Source organism: Oryctolagus cuniculus, chromosome 1 (genome assembly GCF_964237555.1).
Source record: "Oryctolagus cuniculus chromosome 1, mOryCun1.1, whole genome shotgun sequence".
Classification (NCBI taxonomy): domain Eukaryota; kingdom Metazoa; phylum Chordata; class Mammalia; order Lagomorpha; family Leporidae; genus Oryctolagus; species Oryctolagus cuniculus.
In genome coordinates, this window is record NC_091432.1 from 209,289,774 (window position 1) to 209,308,730 (window position 18,957).

Here is an 18,957-nt window from a genome sequence, read left to right on the forward strand (position 1 = left end):
CTTCAAATGCCTTAAAAAAAAGCAGCTAGGCCTGGCCATGCTCAAGCCCGGAGCCCAGAACTCCATCCAGGTGAATGGCAGGAGCCCAAGCTGCCTCCCAGGTCCATGAGCAGGAAACTGGATTAGAAGCAGAGGAGCTGGGAACTGTGGGCGTGGCAAGAGGCATATTAACCCACTGAGTCACAGCACTCGCCCCTGTAATTTTTCTTTGTAACACGGATAAATCATCTCACATATTAATTGTTTTTGGCCAGCCAGCAGAATCGGTAGTAGCTTCCTCCTGGTCTCCTATGCGGGTGCAGGTGCCCAAGCACTTGGGCCATCCTCCACTGCTTTCCCGGGCCACAGCAGAGAGCTGGACTGGAAGAGGGGCAACTGGGACTAGAACCGGCGTCCATAAGGGATGCCGGCGCCACAGGCGGAGGATTAGCCAAGTGAGCCACGGTGCCGGCCTTAAGAGTCATCCAAAAGCACGAGCCCCACCAGCTCTGGAAAGAACTTTTTCACATCTATGATCCTCTCCGAATTTCTAAAGTCTATACTGGGCCACCATGCCAGACCAAGCAGCTCTAGACTCCCAATAAACACTATAGTCTACTTAGCACTAACAACGCACTAGGCCCTTCAAAAACATCGTACGATCCCCACCATCCTCTGCAAAGTCTGCATCAATTCTCTTATTTTCTGCCACATTCTCCCTCCGTCCCGTGCTCTCTGCAGCGTCTCCACCAAGACCCCCTCAAAGCCTTTTCCCACGCCTGCAAGCCTAGCTCCTTCCCTCCGACATGGGCTGGCTTGGCTACGCTCCCCACGGGCGGGCCCGGCTGCTGAGTGCCCAGCAGCCATTGCAAGGCCTGCAACGATGACGCACGCTCTGTTAGGGGGTTAAAGACGAGGGTAGGGAGGAGCGGCTGCAGACGGTCCTGCCCGAGGCGGACACCCAGGGCTCACTGGTGCGGGGGCACCTGACGCCCCGCGCGAGCCCTTTGGGCGGCACTGCGCAGGCGCGCGGCGCCCTCGCCCCCTCCCTTCTTCGTGCCGCCCTTTCACCCTGGCAACCGCGGCGCGACAACGGCGCGCGCGCTGGCTGGGCGCGGACGGGCGGGGCTGGGCGGCGCCGGTGCGGGTGGAGGCTGCGGCCGCGGGTAGCGGTCTTGGCGTGTCCCACCTCCTTCGGCGTCTTCGCACGGTTCCTCCTCGTGGGTTCGGGCCCAGCGGCTTTATCCCTCACCATGGACTCCCAGAAAGTAAGAGGGGGCGGGGAGCGCGGGGCCCCCGAGGCTGGCGGGGTGGGCGGGCGCCCCGGCTGGGTGGGCGCGCGGTGCGCGTGGCGGGCTGGGTTGCGGCGTCGCAAGGCGAGGCCGCTTCGCCTCCCTCCGGATCCGGGGCGAAGCGGGGCTCGCAGCGGTGCGCGAGCCTCGCCCAGTGACCCGGGCTGGCCTCTGCCCTGCACCTTGTCCTGGGCCCTGGCTCAGGGAGCCGAGCCCATGGTGTAATGAGCCACTTTCTGCGGCGCCCCAGGCCCCCATTGATTTTGGGGAAGACGGATCCCTCTTGAGTCGATAAGGGAACCGCGGCGATCCCAGAATGGTGTCCCCAGGCCCTGGGGGTCAGGGGCCCAATCTCCTTTGTACTGCCCTGGCCTCCAGTCCTGGCCCCTGGCCGCGTTCAGGGGCAGGTCCTAGTGTTTGTTGGATTGGGGCAATGGATTTATGGTTGCCAGGACAGCGGTGTCACCCTCCTTGACCCGTTGGTGTGGCTGGTCACAGTCACTCTGGGGTCGTGGAATGTCATACTGTCTGAACAAGTTGAGGAAGGATGTGCAAAACTGGCCTTTTCGCTTAAGAAAATAGGGAACGTGCCGATATCTTAAATACTTAGAAGTGAATTATTAGTATTCGCTCGTAATCCCTCTATGGAAGTCAACCACGCTTTTTTCTCTTTGTTAGATTATAGGATAATTGAAAAGTAGTACAAGAAAGGAGAGAAAAGCAAGTGTTGAACAATGTGGCAGAGAGAAAAACCAGGGCATATCTAAGAGGCCATTTTTTTCCTATTATTAGGTGGAAAGCACCGGAAAGATTTATGGAACAGCATTTTTTATAAATTTGCCTGCAGTCACCTTTTTGAGGTGCACTGGAGGCATGAGGGAGTAGTGTAGTGTTAAAGACTGATTATTAGACTCGCTAACAGAAATGCACCATTTCATTGTTGTGTGTGTGTCTTGAAGCCCAATTGAGGCTACTCAGTTTTTGTTTCCATGACGGTTAGTAAGATATTAAAAATTACATTTTGTGTGTTTTGAGTATGTATACATTTACAATATTTACAAATTTGCCTAACTTTGTAAAAAAGCACACAGCTTATTAGGGGAGAGTCATATGATACTTGAATGGATGTTAACAGAGATCAAATGAAGAGCAAAGAATTGGAGTCCAGAGACTTGCGTCCCAGGGTGATATGAAGCAAGTCACTAAACTGTGATTTATCTGTTTCCTCCTCTGTTCAGAAGAATATTTTGTAGTGTTGTAAAGATCAACACATACAGTATTTTCAAGCTTACAAAAAGTACTAGAATAGTCCATGTAAAGTAAAATACAGAAGCAGTGTTTTAATAAGGAGCATCTTATATTGTCAGGGAATGTGCATCCCTCCCTTTTATAAGGAGTCAAGGGATGCACATTGTGACTCCTGTGGGGTCGTGCTGCCAGCCACAAGACTAAGATTGTTATCTATTAGTACTCTTTTTTTAAAAAAGAGAAAAATATTATTTATTTGAAAGAGCTACAAAGAGAGGTAGAGACACACAGAGAGATCTTCCATCTTCTGGTTCACTCCCAAATGGCCACAATAGCCAGAGCTGGGCCCATCCAAAGCCACAAGCCAGGAGCTTCCTCCAGGGGCACACATGGGTGCAGGGGCCCAGGGACTTGGGCCATATCCCACTGCTTTCCCAGATTCTTAAGCAGTGAGCTGTATTGAAAGTGGAACAGCCAGGACTTGAACCAATGCCAATAAGGGATGCTGGCACCTCAGGCCAGGGCTTTAACCTGCTGTGCCACAGTGTTAGCCCCTAGTTCTCCTTTCAAATGATGTTGTATTTGAGTACTTGGTACTATGTGCAGTTTTCCCAGAGATTGTGTTGATATTATAGTGTATCTTGCTAGTGATGACTTTGAGAATCAGATTTTCAGTATTAGAAAACATGTTGGGGGGCAGCTCTGTGGCATAGTCCTGGCTGCTGCAGTTCTGATCCAGCTCTGTGCCGTGGCCTGGGAAGGCAGTGGAAGATGGCCCAAGACCTTGGGACCCTTTGCCTGCATGGTAGACCCGGAAGAAGCTCCTGGCTTCGGATCTGCTCAGCTCTAGCTGTTGCGGCCATCTGAGGAGTGAACCAGCGAATGGAAGACCTCTCTCTCTCTCTGCCTCTCCTTCTGTCTCTGTGTAACTCTGACTTTCAAGTAAATACATCTTTAAAAAAAAAAAAACATGTTGAACTTAATTGGTAGAAATAATCTTTCTAGTGAAAAAGTTTATAACTGAAAATGAGTATCTGGTGTTAATGCTTACAACCAAGTTAGTATTCTGAATTTGAACTTCCTTTTTTCATAAATTACTACATAATCAAGTATCTGCCTCAAATAGTAATGAGCTAAGCAGGGTATTTGCCTCTCTTTAAGTGAGACAGTAATGCCACCCTCCCCCCCAACTGGCAACACTCCCCATATAATTTTTAGAAACTATTTCCTGTTATAGGTTGTTAACATTAAAAATAGCTGGGCTGGAACCTCAGTGTTAAGGAAAATACTTGGGTACTACAAGTGGCAAAGGGTGAGTGAGGGTGGCCTGAATACACACCAGTTTGTAAGGCTTTGGGATTTGGGCTTTAATTTGTTAAGTGGATGACCGTGGCGTCAGATCTCCAGTCCTACTATTTATGAGCTTTGTAAACGCTAGCTGTATGAGTTGGTCATTTGCTCTGTTTCTCCAATTCTTTCATCTGTAAAATAGAGATAACAATTACACTTACAATTATTGTAAACTATTACTGTTACTGTGAAGATTATGTTTGGTTTTAAGAAACACTTAGTGCCTAGTGTATGTAAGTACTGTATGTTGGCTATTATTAATTTTATAATTTCAATCTCAAGATATTTTTCTCTTTTTCTAGTCCAGTTTAGACATTTATACCTTTAAAGCATATTTTCTGCTGTCCTATCTGTAAGAGACTATTTAAAATGGTGGCACCAAAGAATAGTTGTTAATTCCTAATTGAAAGAGGATTGGAAGTTGTGACTCATGCAATCTGACAGCAGAGGTTAAGTTAACAGGACAATCTTACCAGAGCTTGATGGTGGATAGTCAACAAATAGATTAGCTTGACCAGCTGCTTTTTTGTCTGTGAAAATAAGTTGGACTTCTGTGTTATTCTAGCAACAGATGCTCTGTTTGAATGGAGGAAGAAAACATAATTGCCTTGGGTATGTAAGGCATACTGTTGGATACAGAAAACCACAGTATTATCTCCTAGAAATAAACAGAAGGATTTTGTTTATATCGAGTTTCTGGGACACTTTTGTGAACAGGATGTGTTATGGATAGGTGGCTTTGTTTGATACTCAAACCTTTTGATTATGTCCTTAAGTGGTTTTAAGATAAAATCCCAAAGGTTTCTTTACCTGATGAAATGTACATGTTCAAAGAAAACATTGAAACAAGACTTTTGCACCTTTCTAGAATCTTGAAGCTTGGAATTTGATAGTTTAAGTTCACATTCACAGAGATCACTGTTTCTAGGAAAGGTGCTTATTGTAGGAATAATAAAAGGTAGAGGAGGAAACAAAAGATCCCAGAGGAAGTAAGTCACCAAGAGTATAGAGATAACCTCTTTTTAAAATTGAATTTGGCAGTGTTAGAAAATCACAAAGACAGTGGAGAAGATCTTTTGAGAAATTTTGGCACAGTGCCTCTTTGCTTGTCTAGACGTAAGCGGGATTACTGATGCAGCAAACATGTATTGCATATTTGTTATAGTGATAGATATTCCGTTCCAACCTAGGGGTTGAAAATATTTTGAAGCTGCTAGGTTTTTGTCTCTAGCCTTATTTTTGTGTGTTTTTTTCCCCCTTAGTTAACACTTCTTGCCAGCTACAAGGTTCTGATAGAATCTAGTCTGGTATTGATGCTTGTTAATTGATAGTTAATTGTGTTTTGAAGTAATTTATAAAAGTATTGGTACAACTAGCCTGTGGACTTTTTTACAGTGCACATATAAATTAGGAAAGTTTATTGTAGGAAAATTGGAAATATAGATAAAATAAAATAAAAGCATAATCTTTCCATTCGGAGATAAACTCTTTCAACCTTACACCTAGTCTTGTTATACACATGGAAGCTTAAAAAGTATAATGGTATCATGTTATATGATAGCATTGCTTTATAATTTGCCTTTCAGACAATGTTTCATGAATATTCTTCCATGTTAATGTTATTCTGTAACAATGATTTGGCAGAATATTTTTGTATGGATGTATTGCTTAATTTTATTATTCATTTACAATGAACCTGACCTTTTCATCTTAAAAATAATGCTGAGATGAGCATCCTTGTAGCCAAGTCTTGGCTTATACCTTTAATTATTTAGTTATAATAAATCAGTAGAAATGGGACTTTTGATTCCTTGTAGATATATCTAAAAAACAATCTCTCAATGTGTTATTGCATTATTGCTAAGTTTCCCTTCACAAGGGTTATGTCAGTTTATACTCCTACCAGCAGTACCTCACTGTACCCTCATCTCCCATCACACTGCACTGCTTGTCTTCATTAGATGAGAGGCGCTCTGGCTTCCATAGGAGAATAAGAGCCTCCTTGACTTCACCAGGTGGAGCAACCAGTTTATTGTTACTTTTAAAAAAAGATTTATGTATTTATTTCAAAGGCATTTACAGAGAGGCAGAGAAAGAGAAAGAAAGAGAGGTATTCCATCTGCTGGTTCACTCCCCAAATGGCTGCAATTGCTGGAACTGGGCTATTTGAAACCAGGAGCCAGGAGCTTCTTCTGGGTCTCCTATGCAGGTGCAGGGGACCAGGGACTTGGGCCATCTTCCACTGCTTTCCCAGGCCATAGGAGAGAGATGGATTGGATATGGAGCAGCTGGGACTCAAACTGGTGCCCAAATGGGATGCTGGCACTGCAGGCAGCAGCCTGTTATGCCACAGTGTCAGCCCTGGAACAGCCAGTTTAAGGGCCATTGTGTATTGATGCACCTTCCCCTTCAGCCTCTGATAAGCTAATAGTCCCTCACAGCCTAGATGGGAGGCTGCCTCCCGTTCTGCGTTGATACCATACAGCTAAGGTTAGGGTTGAAAGGTTGCATTCCTTTTGTGGTATACTTTTTAAAATTACTAATATTTTTTACTAGCAATTTTTTTTCTTCAGTTAATAAGCTGAAGAGGCAGATTGATTGTTGCTTCAGTCTTGGTTATGTCTATTTACAGGTAGTGTTCATAGCTGTTTCTCATAGAGAAGGTTAGGGTTCTACCAGCTACCTATTTTATGATTGGTCAGTCAGTTCACCTTGCATCACATCTGAGCACGATACACTTGTTAATGTTGCCATAACTTTGGGCAACTGGTGAGGTCTCTGATTGTTTAGTTTACCAGCTGGATAGGGCTTTTTGGATTTCAGCTCTTGTCACCTAATTCAAAGGAGAAGTCTGTGGTGTGGGGTTGTAAGTAAGTGGCATAATTTCTGGTGTCAGTTGAGCATTTTCTAGGAATACTGCTTAGTGGTAAGATTGAACCTTTGGCTCTGGTTGCGGGAATCCTATGGTCATTCCATACAGTCCTCAACAGTGTAAGCAGCCTGTAGTGGTGTAAAAGCAGACTCTGGAGGCAGCCTCCTAGATTTGAGAGACAGCCAGTTTATAGCTTGTGATCTAAGATAAGTTCTCAAACCTTTCCTTTCTTCAGCCATAAAATGTGAAGACTAGCACTACTTTTTTATTATTATTATTATTTTATTTATTTGAAAGAGTTACAGAGAAAGGTAGAGACAAAGAGAGAGGTCTTCTGTCCACTGGTTCACTCCCCAGGTGGCCGCAATGGCTGGAGCTGTGCCGATCTGAAGCCAGGAGCCAGGAGCTTCCTCCGGGTCTCCCACGTGGGTGCAGGAGCCCAAGGACTTGGGCCATCTTCGACTGCCTTCTCAGGCCATAGCAGAGAGCTGGATCGGAAGAGGAGCAGCCAGGACTAGAACTGGCACCCATGTGGGATGCTGGCACTTTAGGCCAGGGTTTAACCCGCTGTGCCCCAGTGCTGGCCCTGACAAGCACTACATTTTAATCTGTTGTGATGGTTAAAAAAGATAGTCCATATTAATAGTGTTGTACATTACCTGGCACATGTAAAATGCTTAATGACTAGTAAATGAAGTGATTGTGATAATAGTTTGACCTCCTTAAATTAGATCAGTTAGTGGTGTTTTGAGGTGGTTCTAGATTTGTGTATTTCAGCTGCCTGGAATACTAATGTGGCATCTGACTCGTGTGAGTGAATGCTGATAGGAAACCCATATGTTAGATGTTTCTCTTATTATAATGACATCAGTGTTGATGTCCTCTGAGTCAGGGTGTAATAGTTAAACCTGTGTATCATAGTTTTCTTCCACTGCTTCTAAAAACAAGTTTATGCCTCATAACTTCAGGGGTTGTGCTGGATAATTTCCAGTTAAGTAGCCCAAGCTGACAGTTTTCTTGTTAGATATAACAAAATTAAGACTCATATTTGAATTTGATATTTTCATGTGTGTTGTAGGCTAACCCCGGAATTATCCTTTGCCATTTCAAAATGCTGGACATCATCATATTGTCAAACTTGATACTCCTGTAGAATAATAGCTGTTTTCTCTTGTTCTTGCTTCTAGCAGAGTGGTAACCTGTTTGGTCAATTCTAGTGCTGTGCTGTGTGGTTTGTTTGTTTGTTTGTTTTTGCTAATCTTGAACTAAAATCTTAGTCCTTTCAGTGCCCTTAGATGTCTGACTGCCTCTTCATGAACCTTTGTTGTTTACCTTATGTTTGTAATAGTTGAGAGCACAGATTCAGAAATCAAACCACCTTTGTTTGAATCCCAACTCTGCAATATATAGTGCTGAAATTCTGGGCAAGTTAGTTAACATTGCCATGACTCAGTTTCCTTGTTGGAAACTGGGGATAATAATAGTATCTTACTTCACAGGATTCTTGAAAGGATTAGATGAATTAGTCCTGTGTAAGGAGTTTAAGATAGCTCGTGGTCCCTAAACGGTATAAAAGTGGTAGTTACTGTTTTTGTTTTTTTTTGCTGACAGCCTGTTGATTACACTTTTACTTCCCAAGATTGATAGTGATTATAAGCATAATTCTAAACTACGCTTCTTTGAAGAGAGAACATAATGTTTCGTTTATAAAACATTCTGTGGGAGTGGTTGCAGTTATGCTTGCTTGGGGTGTATAGGACCCTTTTTCTTGTTGGTCTAGCAGCTCCTTAGTCTAAATTTGTAGTCAAGTAAGTGAGAGGTTTAGTCCTAATAAAGTCGTTTTTTGACGTCCTGGTGATTGGCTGCATGAGCAGACAGTGGCTGAGATTGCCTATGCACGCTTCCCCTGGAGTCATATGTCTGATGCATGTTATTAGGATTCGGCTCAGCTGACCATTGTCAGAGCATATCTTCAGAGCTGCATGGCCTAAAAGTTTTAGTTATGACTACCTGAAGTCTTGCAAAATACAAATAGCTAGATAGATTTAGATAATTTATATCGCTGTATTCATCTCTGTGTTCTAGAACTTTATCTGTCAGTGGAAAGTAATGGGAGAGTTGAGATCTGATAGGAAATTGGAGATCCTTGTTGGCATCTTTTCAGAATGATGAATCTCATGGGACAGATGAAAGTTGTCATCATCATGGGTACCTCCTTCACCTATGAAAGGTTTGATAATAGAAATATAACAAATACCACAATGAGCTCATCCAATAAGTGCTTTTTCAGGACTTGTTTTAACTGCATTATGTATCTATTTTAAAATAATGGATATAGGCAGGGGAACTGACAAATGTGAAGGCTCCCAGGTGGGAAGCAAAACTTATTAGAGAAACTCACAACAGGCTAACGGCAGATGAAATACAGAGAGAGAGAAGTCTGTTGTGAAATGAAACAGGCAAAGTATGCAATTAACAGCTCATACAGGGTCTTATAGGTCATATTAAAGATTATCAGTTTTATTCAAGGCGTAGTGGGAAGCCCTGAAGAATATAGATCAGGAAGAGTGACTGTCATACTGCCCCAGCTACAGTATAGGTAAATGACTACTGGGGAGAAAGAATGTAATAGAGACAAGTTAAGAAGTTTTGCTATAGTTTAAGTTGAGACAGGGTATTGACTTGTACTAAGAAAACAGTAACTTCAAAACTATTTAGGAGGTAAAATTTACAGAACTCTGTGATTACATGTAGAGCACAGATCAGAGGACAGGAAATAATAGCTTTCTGGCTTTGCAGCTGGTAGTGCACTTTGCAGAGCCACAGCACTGGAGAATGGCTGAAGTTTACTGGGGAAGGTTATGACATATGTTGACTTTTGAAGAGTTTGTGAGACATCTAAGTGGGAGATTTCAAGTAGGTAGTTGTATTAAAATGGTCTGGAGCTTGGAAGAGAGAAGCCTCTGTCTAATGACAATGTATCTGATGGTACTCTGTCAACAGCTTTTATCACATTCATTGAGACCTCTTTATCAACTGTATTAATTACTTGGGTTTCAGTTATAAAAGCTATTGCTTAAATATAGAGGCCCTGGAGTAACAGAGTGAGGTAGAAAACTCATTGTATTACTGTATATTTTAATTCTGTTTTATTCTGTTTCTGAATACAAAATATGAAGAGATCTATTCTGGTATGTTGCCTGCCATACTTGAAAACACTTTTAAAAACCTGCTAGATTGATATCTATTCAACTAATGTGCCCTTGCATGCCTCCTGTTGTCACTATATAAAACTCTCCCTGGATTCCTACAGTCTTAGAGATAGCATCTTCATGTCTCATCTGCAAACCAGGGTTAAATTTCAGACCTAGCTCCTGTATTCCTAATCCTTTCATTTTTGTATGCTTTGGTGTTGGTGATAGTTTGTCTTAGAGATATTTTATTTGTAATTTGCTTTCCAATTCCACTGAGCTCCAAGTTCTTTAATTACTTGTATCTTCATGCCATTGCTGCCCTATGTATGACCATTCCCTATCCTTGTGAGGGCCATAATGGTTGAAACTGTAGTCCTCTTTATAATTTATTTCTCAGTGTCCCCACCCTCAAACTTTCACTATTTTAGAATACTAAATATGAGCTCTTGATTGCAGTTGCTTGTCCTCTCCACAACAATTTAAGTAAATTCTGAGCTTCTGGAGTCCTGTCTCAGCATACTGGTCTTGGGGACCTTAGAGGACTCTGCCCTTTTGCATCGTTCAGCTGAGAAAAGCACTTTATCAGGGCTGGCGCTGTGGAGCAGCGGCTTAAGCTATGGCCTGCAGTGTAGGCATCCCATACGGGTGCTGGTTCAAGTCCTGGCTGCTGCACTTCTCATCTAACCCCTTGCTAATGCTCCTGGGAAAACAGTGGATGGTGGCCCAAGTCCCTGGGGCCCCAGTTGGAGACCAAGAAGAAGCTCGTGGCTCCTGGTTCCTGGCTTCAGCCTGGCCTGGCCCAGACCTGGCCATTGCAGCCATTTTGGGGGTGAACCAGTGGATGGAAGATCTTTCTCTGTCTTTCCTTCTCTCTCTCTGTCACTCTGCCTTTCAAATAAACAAATAAATCTTTTTTTAAAAAAAGAAAAGCACTTTATCTGCATTGGCTGCAGGGTCACATTGTTTGCTTTGGGTTTCTGATTCTTTTTTTTTTTTTTTTTTTTTTTTTTTTGTTTTTGTTTTTTTTTTTTTTTGACAGGCAGAGTGGATAGTGAGAGAGAGAGACAGAGAGAAAGGTCTTCCTTTTGCCGTTGGTTCACCCTCCAATGGCCGCCGCGGCCGGCGCGCTGCGGCCGGCGCACCGCGCTGATCCGATGGCAGGAGCCAGGAGCCAGGTGCTTTTCCTGGTCTCCCTATGGGGTGCAGGGCCCAAGCACCTGGGCCATCCTCCACTGCACTCCCTGGCCACAGCAGAGGGCTGGCCTGGAAGAGGGGCAACCGGGACAGAATCCGGCGCCCCGACCGGGACTAGAACCCGGTGTGCCGGCGCCGCTAGGCGGAGGATTAGCCTAGTGAGCCACGGCGCCGGCCTGGGTTTCTGATTCTTAGTGATCTGGGTAGTTGCTTTCTTCAGCAGCCAGGTTTGTAATATGTGTGTGTGTGTGTGTGTGTTTTGACAGGCAGAGTGGACAGTGAGAGAGAGAGAGACAGAGAGAAAGGTCTTCCTTTGCTGTTGGTTCACCCTCCAGTGGCTGCCGCGGCCCGTGTGCTGCGGCTGGCGCACCGCGCTGATCCGATGGCAGGAGCCAGGTGCTTCTCCTGGTCTCCCATGGGGTGCAGGGCCCAAGCACCTGGGCCATCCTCCACTGCACTCCCTGGCCACAGCAGAGAGCTGTCCTGGAAGAGGGGCAACCGGGACAGAATCCGGTGCCCCGACTGGGACTAGAACCCGGTGTGCCGGCGCCGCAAGGCGGAGGATTAGCCTATTGAGCCGCAGCGCTGGCCATGTTTGTTAGCTTGTAGGTGACCTTCAATGCTAGGGCTCTAAAGCCTTCCACAGCTGGATTGTCTGTTCTCATGGTATTTCAGTGGTGTACAAAGGTATTTCAAAAAGTTCAGAGAAAAATAGGGTTAAAAGATGTTTATTTTGGTGCAAGAAATTTTGAAATCTATGAATAGCTTTTCTATAGTATACATTTTCTTTCTCTTTTTTCTTTTTAAAAGATTATTTATTTAAAAGGCAGAGTTAGAGAGAGGCAGAGGCAAAGAGAGAGAGAGAGAGAGGGAGAGGGGTTTTTCATCTACTGGTTCACTTCCCAGATGGCCACAGTGGCCAGAGCTGCCCTGATCCGAAGCCAGGAGCCAGGAGCCTTCTCCTGGTCTCCCATGTGGATGCAAGGGTCCAAGGACTTGAACTTGCACCCACATGGGATGCTGGCACTTCAGGCAGCAGCTTCACCCACTAGGCCACAGCGCTGGCCCCTATATTACATGTTTTCTACAGACTTTTTGAAGATCTGTTGCATTATAGTCAAGACTCCAATGTTTTTCTTACCTAGAGTTGCAATGTATTTCCTGAAAAATCCTCTAGGCCGTTAGTCTTTGTAGCTTTACAATAAGGTAAAGCATCTTTTTTTTCAGTATTTGGGCCCTTTTAGGTATGCTTGGTAGGCCTCGTACTTTATTGGAACCCCCAGTTAAAATTAAACATGAATGTTCTCTCTTCAAATAATGAATCCATGTTTTTAAAAAATACTATATTGGTTTTGAGAGACCTTTGTTTTCCTAACTACTTTCTGGAGAGGTATAGTATTTTTAAAGCCTTAGGCAGTGCATATAGAATATCATTCCCTCAAATACTTCAATATGCACATTACAGGATTTCTTTTTAGAAATATTGCTACTGGGGCTAGTGTTGTATACAGCAGGTTGTGCCACTGCTTGTTATATTGGCATCCTATATGAACCTGGGTTTGAGTCCCACCTGCTTTACTTCCTATCCAAATCTCTGCTCATGTGCTTGGGAAAGCACTAGAAGATGGCCCCAGTGCTTGGACCCCTGACACCCATGTGGAAGACCCAGCTGAAATTTCTGGATCCTGGGTTAGGTCTGGCCTGGCCCAGCCACAGTGGTTGAAGGCATTTAGGGAGTGAACCAACTGATGGAAGATATTTCTCTGTGCCTGACTCTCTCTTTCTGGTTCTTGCCTTTCAAGCAAATAAAATAAGTCTTTTAAAAAAAAGAAATATTGCTACTAAAACTTCTTTGGTCAATACAAATTAGAAAGGTTCTTTTGTTTTATGATAATAGCAGAATTTTAAATGAATTAAAAGACGATGGTAAAGATTAATATAACCTAAGGGTGTAATTTTTTGGAGGTATGGGACAATACCATGCAGAATGGGTAACATTATCCTGATTGTTCTTTGCGTTTATATAATTTACATGTTAGCTGTACTTATATGGTTTTGTTTTTGTCAGCTGTCAACCTCTATATGTATGTTGGCATTCTGTGATCCCCAGAATGTCTTCTCTAACCAGAATCATCAGTGAGCAGTGATTTTTGTGACTTCACAACCACAATTGATTTTTTTTAACTTTTATTTAATGAATATAAATTTCCAAAGTACAGCTTTGGAAATTTATATTCGTTGGCTTCCCCCCCATAACATCCCTCCCACCCGCAACCCTCCCCTTTCCCACTCCCTCTCCCCTTCCATTCACATCAAGATTCATTTTCGATTCTCTTTATATACAGAAGATCAGTTTAGCGTACATTGAGTAAAGATTTCAACAGTTTGCTCCCACACAGAAACATAAAGTGAAAAATACTGTTTGAGTACTAGTTATAGCATTAAATCTCCATGTACAGCACACTAAGGACAAAGATCCTACATGAGGAGTAAGTGCACAGTGACTCCTGTTGTTGACTTAACAAATTGACACTCTTGTTTATGGCCTCAGTAATCACCCTAGGCTATTGTCATGAGCTGCCAAGGCTATGGAAGCCTTTTGAGTTCACCGACTCTGATCGTATTTAGACAAGGCCATAGTCAAAGTGGAAGTTCTCTCCTCCCTTCAGAGAAAGGTACCTCCTTCTTTGATGACCCATTCTTTCCACTGGGATCTCACTCGTGGAGATCTTTCATTTAGGTCACTTTTTTTTCTCCCCCAGAGTGTCTTGGCTTTCCATGCCTGAAATACTCTCATGGGCTTTTCAGCCGGATCCGCATGCCTTAAGGGCTGATTCTGAGGCCAGAGTGCTGTTTAGGACATCTGCCATTCTATGGGTCTGCTGTGTATCTCACTTCCCATGTTGGATCGTTCTCTCCCTTTTTTATTCTATCAGCTAGTATTTGCAGACTTCTGTATTTAAAGATAATTAAAAATGAATCTTAATGAAGAATGGGATGGGAGAGGGAGTAGGAGATGGGTTGGTTTGCGGGTGGGAGGGTGGTTATGGGGAGAAGGACTGCTATAATACAAAAGCTGTATTTTCAAAATTTATATTATATTTATTAAATAAAAGTTTTCTATTTAAAAAAAGGCAATATTTATGGGCCGACACTGTGGCGTAGTGGGTAAAGCCACCACCTGCAGTGCTGGCATCCCATATGGACACTGGTTCAAGTCCCAGCTGCTCCACTTCTGATTTAGCTTTCTGCTATGGCCTTGGAAAACAGTCTAAGATGGCACAAATACTTTGGGCCCTTGTACCCGTGTGGAAGACCAAGAAGAAGCTCCTGTCTCTTGGCTTTGGATTGGCTCAGCCCTGGCTGTTGCAGCCATCAGAGGAGTGAACAAGCGGATGGAAGACCCCTCTTTCTGTGCCTTTCCTTCTCTCTCTGTGTAACTCTGACTTTCAAATAAATAAATAAATCTTTTTTTTTAAAAGGCAATATTTATATAAATAACAACTGAGAAATTAATGAAATTCTGATAAAGGAACTTGGTTGTAGCATTTTAACTTATATTTGCATATAGCTATTGTCATTTAAGAATTTGATGTAACATAAGCACATTAAGAAATTCTGGTCATCCAAGAAAAAAGTTCAGAAATCTTTTAGTTTGCTTGTTTTTAACTTCAAATGAATAAGATCAGTAGAGAATATCTTCTTTACCTCGACTGTTAGACATTTATAGACTGAATGAATACAGTCCTTTAATTCTGTTGACTAGTATGGTAGCTCCTAGGCATAAGTGGATTTCGAGCACTTGAAATATAACTAATTTGAATTGAGGTAGGCTGTTAAGTGTAACTGGAGTTTGAAGACTTAGCACCCCTCACCTCCCAACAGTAACTCAATAATTATTAAATTATTAAATTAATATGAAGTCATATTTTGGATTTATTAGGTTAAATAAAACAGTAAAATTAATGTCACCTATTTCTCTTTTACTTTTTTTTGATGTACCTACTATTGGCTCATAGTATATGTCTATTGGACAGTGCTACTCTAAGGAGAAGGAGAACACTGCAGTTGGTAAAGGCTGTATTCTGACTTCTAACATCACTGTTAGACCAGAGGCAATTGACTTTGAGCAGGTAGGTAGCTCTTGAAGATACAGAGGATTAGCTGGAAGACCTGATAAAAATTAGAGTGTTTACATGTCTTTAACTAAATTCAGTAAGTAACATAAGTTTTAAAAAGGTAGAATTCTCATTAAACTCTTTGGAACTCAGAGTTTTACCTAGCTGGGGCAACGTGTTAGAGTTATCTCCAGAGTTTTTGCTACAGAAGTCCTTGAATACAAAGTTTTCTACTAAAGTTAGGCCAACAAACATAGAAAAATGTGGAAAGCAATTTTGTGCTAGGGAGATTTTTTTTTTTTTGGCTGTGAACTAAATCTGCCATTTTTGTATACTAGTGTTTCAGGTTTTTTTTGTGTGTGTGAAATTTTCTTCAATTTTTGTTGAACTCACATATATTATGATGATTGAAATTCTGTTTTTGAACTCGATCCTTTTTTTATCGAATAAGATATCTTTCAGAAGGTCCCCTTAATCCTCTGGTAAAATATTACAATTTTTACCCAGAAGTTCACTGAATGTGCCTAACAGCAGACAGAGCTTAAGCTCAAGCTATGATTCTCTACATGACATTTTCTATGTCACTGAAAAATGTTGGCAAACTAAATGTTTAAAGAATATATATCTGTTGTATGGGTCTGCCGGATGTGGCTAATTGATTGCATTTAGAGTGTTAAAGTGGTTAAGGGTGTGGACTTTGGAGAGACACTGAGCATGACACTTTAATAGTGGTGCCACTGTGGGCAACTGTTGAATCTCCATTTTCTTATCTGTATGGTAAGGTTGTGACCCAGCCATTAGTAGGAGTAGAAGAGGAATGCAGATATAGTCCATTAAACAGAAAGAGCCAAATATTACTAAGTGAAGGCTACCATAAACAGTCTTCAAGTTGTACAGAACTTTTTTTTTTAACCACCATTATGTGGCTGTTAAATACATATAAAACCTATCTTGGATGTGTGTTTGGAAAACTCGTCTTTCTTAGGTCCGCTGATCTCCTTTTTACAGCTTAGTTTATTGTAACTAAACTAAAACACTTAAATATAGTTTTAATTTTTATAAATAAAATGAATTTCAGTGTCTCCTTATTTTCTTGCCTGTAATCTGATGCTATATTAAAAGTTCCCATTTATTTTTGTAATATTTAAGGATTTGATGCTATTCTATTGCCATGACTTTATGACCTATTGCTATTAAATAATACTGATTATTTTAAAGTTTATTTCCAGTATGAGATTATTATAGTGATTAAGTTGTATAGTGGGAGTAAGAGGATTTGAAACAGTAGAAATGCCTATCTTGTCTTTTGTAATCATAGACCTTTGCAAATTTGAACAAGAAGCTTTATATTACTGTAACTTATTATTCAGTATACTCTTACATAATAAAAATTTGTTTAGACAATGATTCTTTTGAGGTTTGTAACTCCCTTTTATTGCTATTTTAAATCTTAGGAAGCTCTGCAAAGGATCATTTCAACTCTGGCAAATAAAAATGATGAAATACAGAATTTTATTGATACTCTAAATCATACACTAAAAGGAGTTCAGGTATGAACCTTTTTTTCTTAAAAATTTGTATAAAATTGTTGAGTCAGATACAAAGTGTGAATATACTTCATTAACTCTAAGTTATAAACTGATGGAGGTGAGAGTAGGGTTTTAAAATGGTAAATAAAGTAAAAATGCTTTCTTTGCTATTCCCTACTTCTCACTGGAAAAGTCAAATGGAAAGGAAGAAGGAAAAGGCTGAAATTGTAGAGACTATTACAGTACTCATTTTTGTCCATTTGATGTTTTTCTTTTCTAATTTTGATTGAGAGAAAATTGTATCCTTTCAAAAGTACTGGGAAATAAAAAGCTTCTGTTACAGTAAATAGTGAAAGGAAAATGTAGATGGTAAAAGGTCTACTTACAAAAGTAGATGAAAATAAAACATAAAACTCAAAGATAAAAGTGCCCAGTGAGGAAGGAGAGAAATACTCAAGGAAATGGTTGCAAGTTCAGGCAGATAATCCATACTGTAAGTAATTAAATGTTGTTTTGGAAGGCAGCTCAAGATCATCTGATGATTTCCTAGAAGCATACAATCTACTAATACTGAACAGACCAAGAATGAGAAAAGAAATCAAATTGAATCACTAATAAAAAGTTTCCCATCAAAGAAAAGCCTAGGACTTGATGGCTTCACTGCTGAGTTCTGTCAAACATTTAAAGAATTAATACCAGTCCTTCTCACACTCTTCCAAAAACTTGAAGAGCCAGAGCAGGGCACTACAAGAAGAGAAAAATATAGACCTGTTTTGCTGATAAACATAGATGCAAAATCCTCAAGAAAATACTATCCAAATGAATAGAACAGAATGTTAAATAGATCGTTAACTATGATCAAGTGGGATTTATCTCTAGCATTCAAGGACAGTTCAACATATGTAATGAAAAAAATGTGATATACTATGTTAACTGAATGAATGTCACATGATCATCTCAGATGCAGAAAAAGGATTTGATGAAATTCAGTATCCTTTCACTATTAAAACTCTCAAAAATAAGAAATAGAAGAAATGTGTCTCAACACAAAAAAGCCACACATGAAAAACCCACAGCTCACGTTGTACTCAGTGTGAAAGTTGAAAGCTTTTCTTCTCAAATCAGAAGGAAGTCAAGGATGCTCACTCTTGCCATTTCTGTTCCAGAGCAATTAGGCAAGAAAAGAAATTAAAGATAATCAGATAGAAAAGGAAGAGATGAAATTGTCTGCAGATGACATGATTTTATGTATAGAAAACTCTTACAGCCCCTACCAAAATCCTGTTAGAACTGATAAATGAATTCAGTAAAGTGACAAGATACAGAACCACACAAAAGTCAGTAACATTCTGTACATGAAAATGAACCATTTAAAAAATTAGGGAAATAATTTCATATCCTATCGCATACACACATACATACACATACACATTTAAGAAGTTAAAGACATATATGTTGAAACAAAGCATTGATGAAAGAAATTGAAGAAGACGTAACAAATGGAAATATATCTCATGTTCATGGATTAGAATAAATATTGTTAAAATGTCCATACTACCCAAAGCAGTGTATAAATTTCAGTGCAATTCCTATCAGAATTCCAATATCATTTTTTGTGTAAATACAAAAATAACTCTAAAACCTGTATGGACCAACAAGAGATGCCAATAGCTAAAAGAATCTTGAGCAAAAGGAGCAAAGCTGAAGGCATCACATTTCCTGATGTCAAATATATTATGAAGCTACTTCAATTAATAGGACATGGTACTGGCATAAAAACAAGCATATTGGGGCCGGCCCTGTGGCGTATTGGGTAAAGCTGCTGCCTGGAGTTCTGACATTCCCATATGGGCGCCGGTTTGAGACCCAGCTGCTCTTCTGATCCAGCTACCAGCTATGGCCTGGGAAAGCAGTGTAATATGGCTCAAGTCCTTGGGCCCCTGTACCTGCATGAGAGACCCAGAAGAAGCTCCTGCTTCCTGGCTTTGGATTGGCGCAGCTCTAGCCATTGCGGCCATCTGGGGAATGAGCCAGTGGATGGAAGACGTCTCTTTCTTGGCCTCTGCTTCTCTGTAACTCCGCCTTTCAAATAAATAAATAAATCTTTTTTAAAAAAATTAAAAAAAAAAACGTTGACTGGCACAGAATAGAGATTCCAAAAATAAATTTGCACACCTACAG

At 41.3% G+C, this 18,957-nt stretch overlaps 1 protein-coding gene across 13 annotated transcripts in view; it reads left to right on the forward strand.

The window, feature by feature from the left end:
- Nucleotides 1-945: 945 nt before the first annotated feature.
- FSD1L (fibronectin type III and SPRY domain containing 1 like) overlaps nucleotides 946-18,957 on the forward strand; it is a 96,676-nt gene continuing 78,664 nt past the window's right edge. For 7 of the 13 annotated variants that reach the window (XM_070055111.1, XM_070055118.1, XM_070055114.1 and 4 more), the window contains exons 1-2: nucleotides 1,082-1,247; nucleotides 16,702-16,797. In XM_070055111.1, the coding sequence (XP_069911212.1) occupies nucleotides 1,233-1,247; nucleotides 16,702-16,797 (111 nt within the window). In that variant the 5' untranslated portion in view covers nucleotides 1,082-1,232. Of the gene's footprint in view, nucleotides 1,248-15,148; nucleotides 15,263-16,701; nucleotides 16,798-18,957 lie in introns of all 13 variants that reach the window. The other 6 variants (XM_070055094.1, XM_002708137.5, XM_051855998.2 and 3 more) reach the window with 3 other exon arrangements.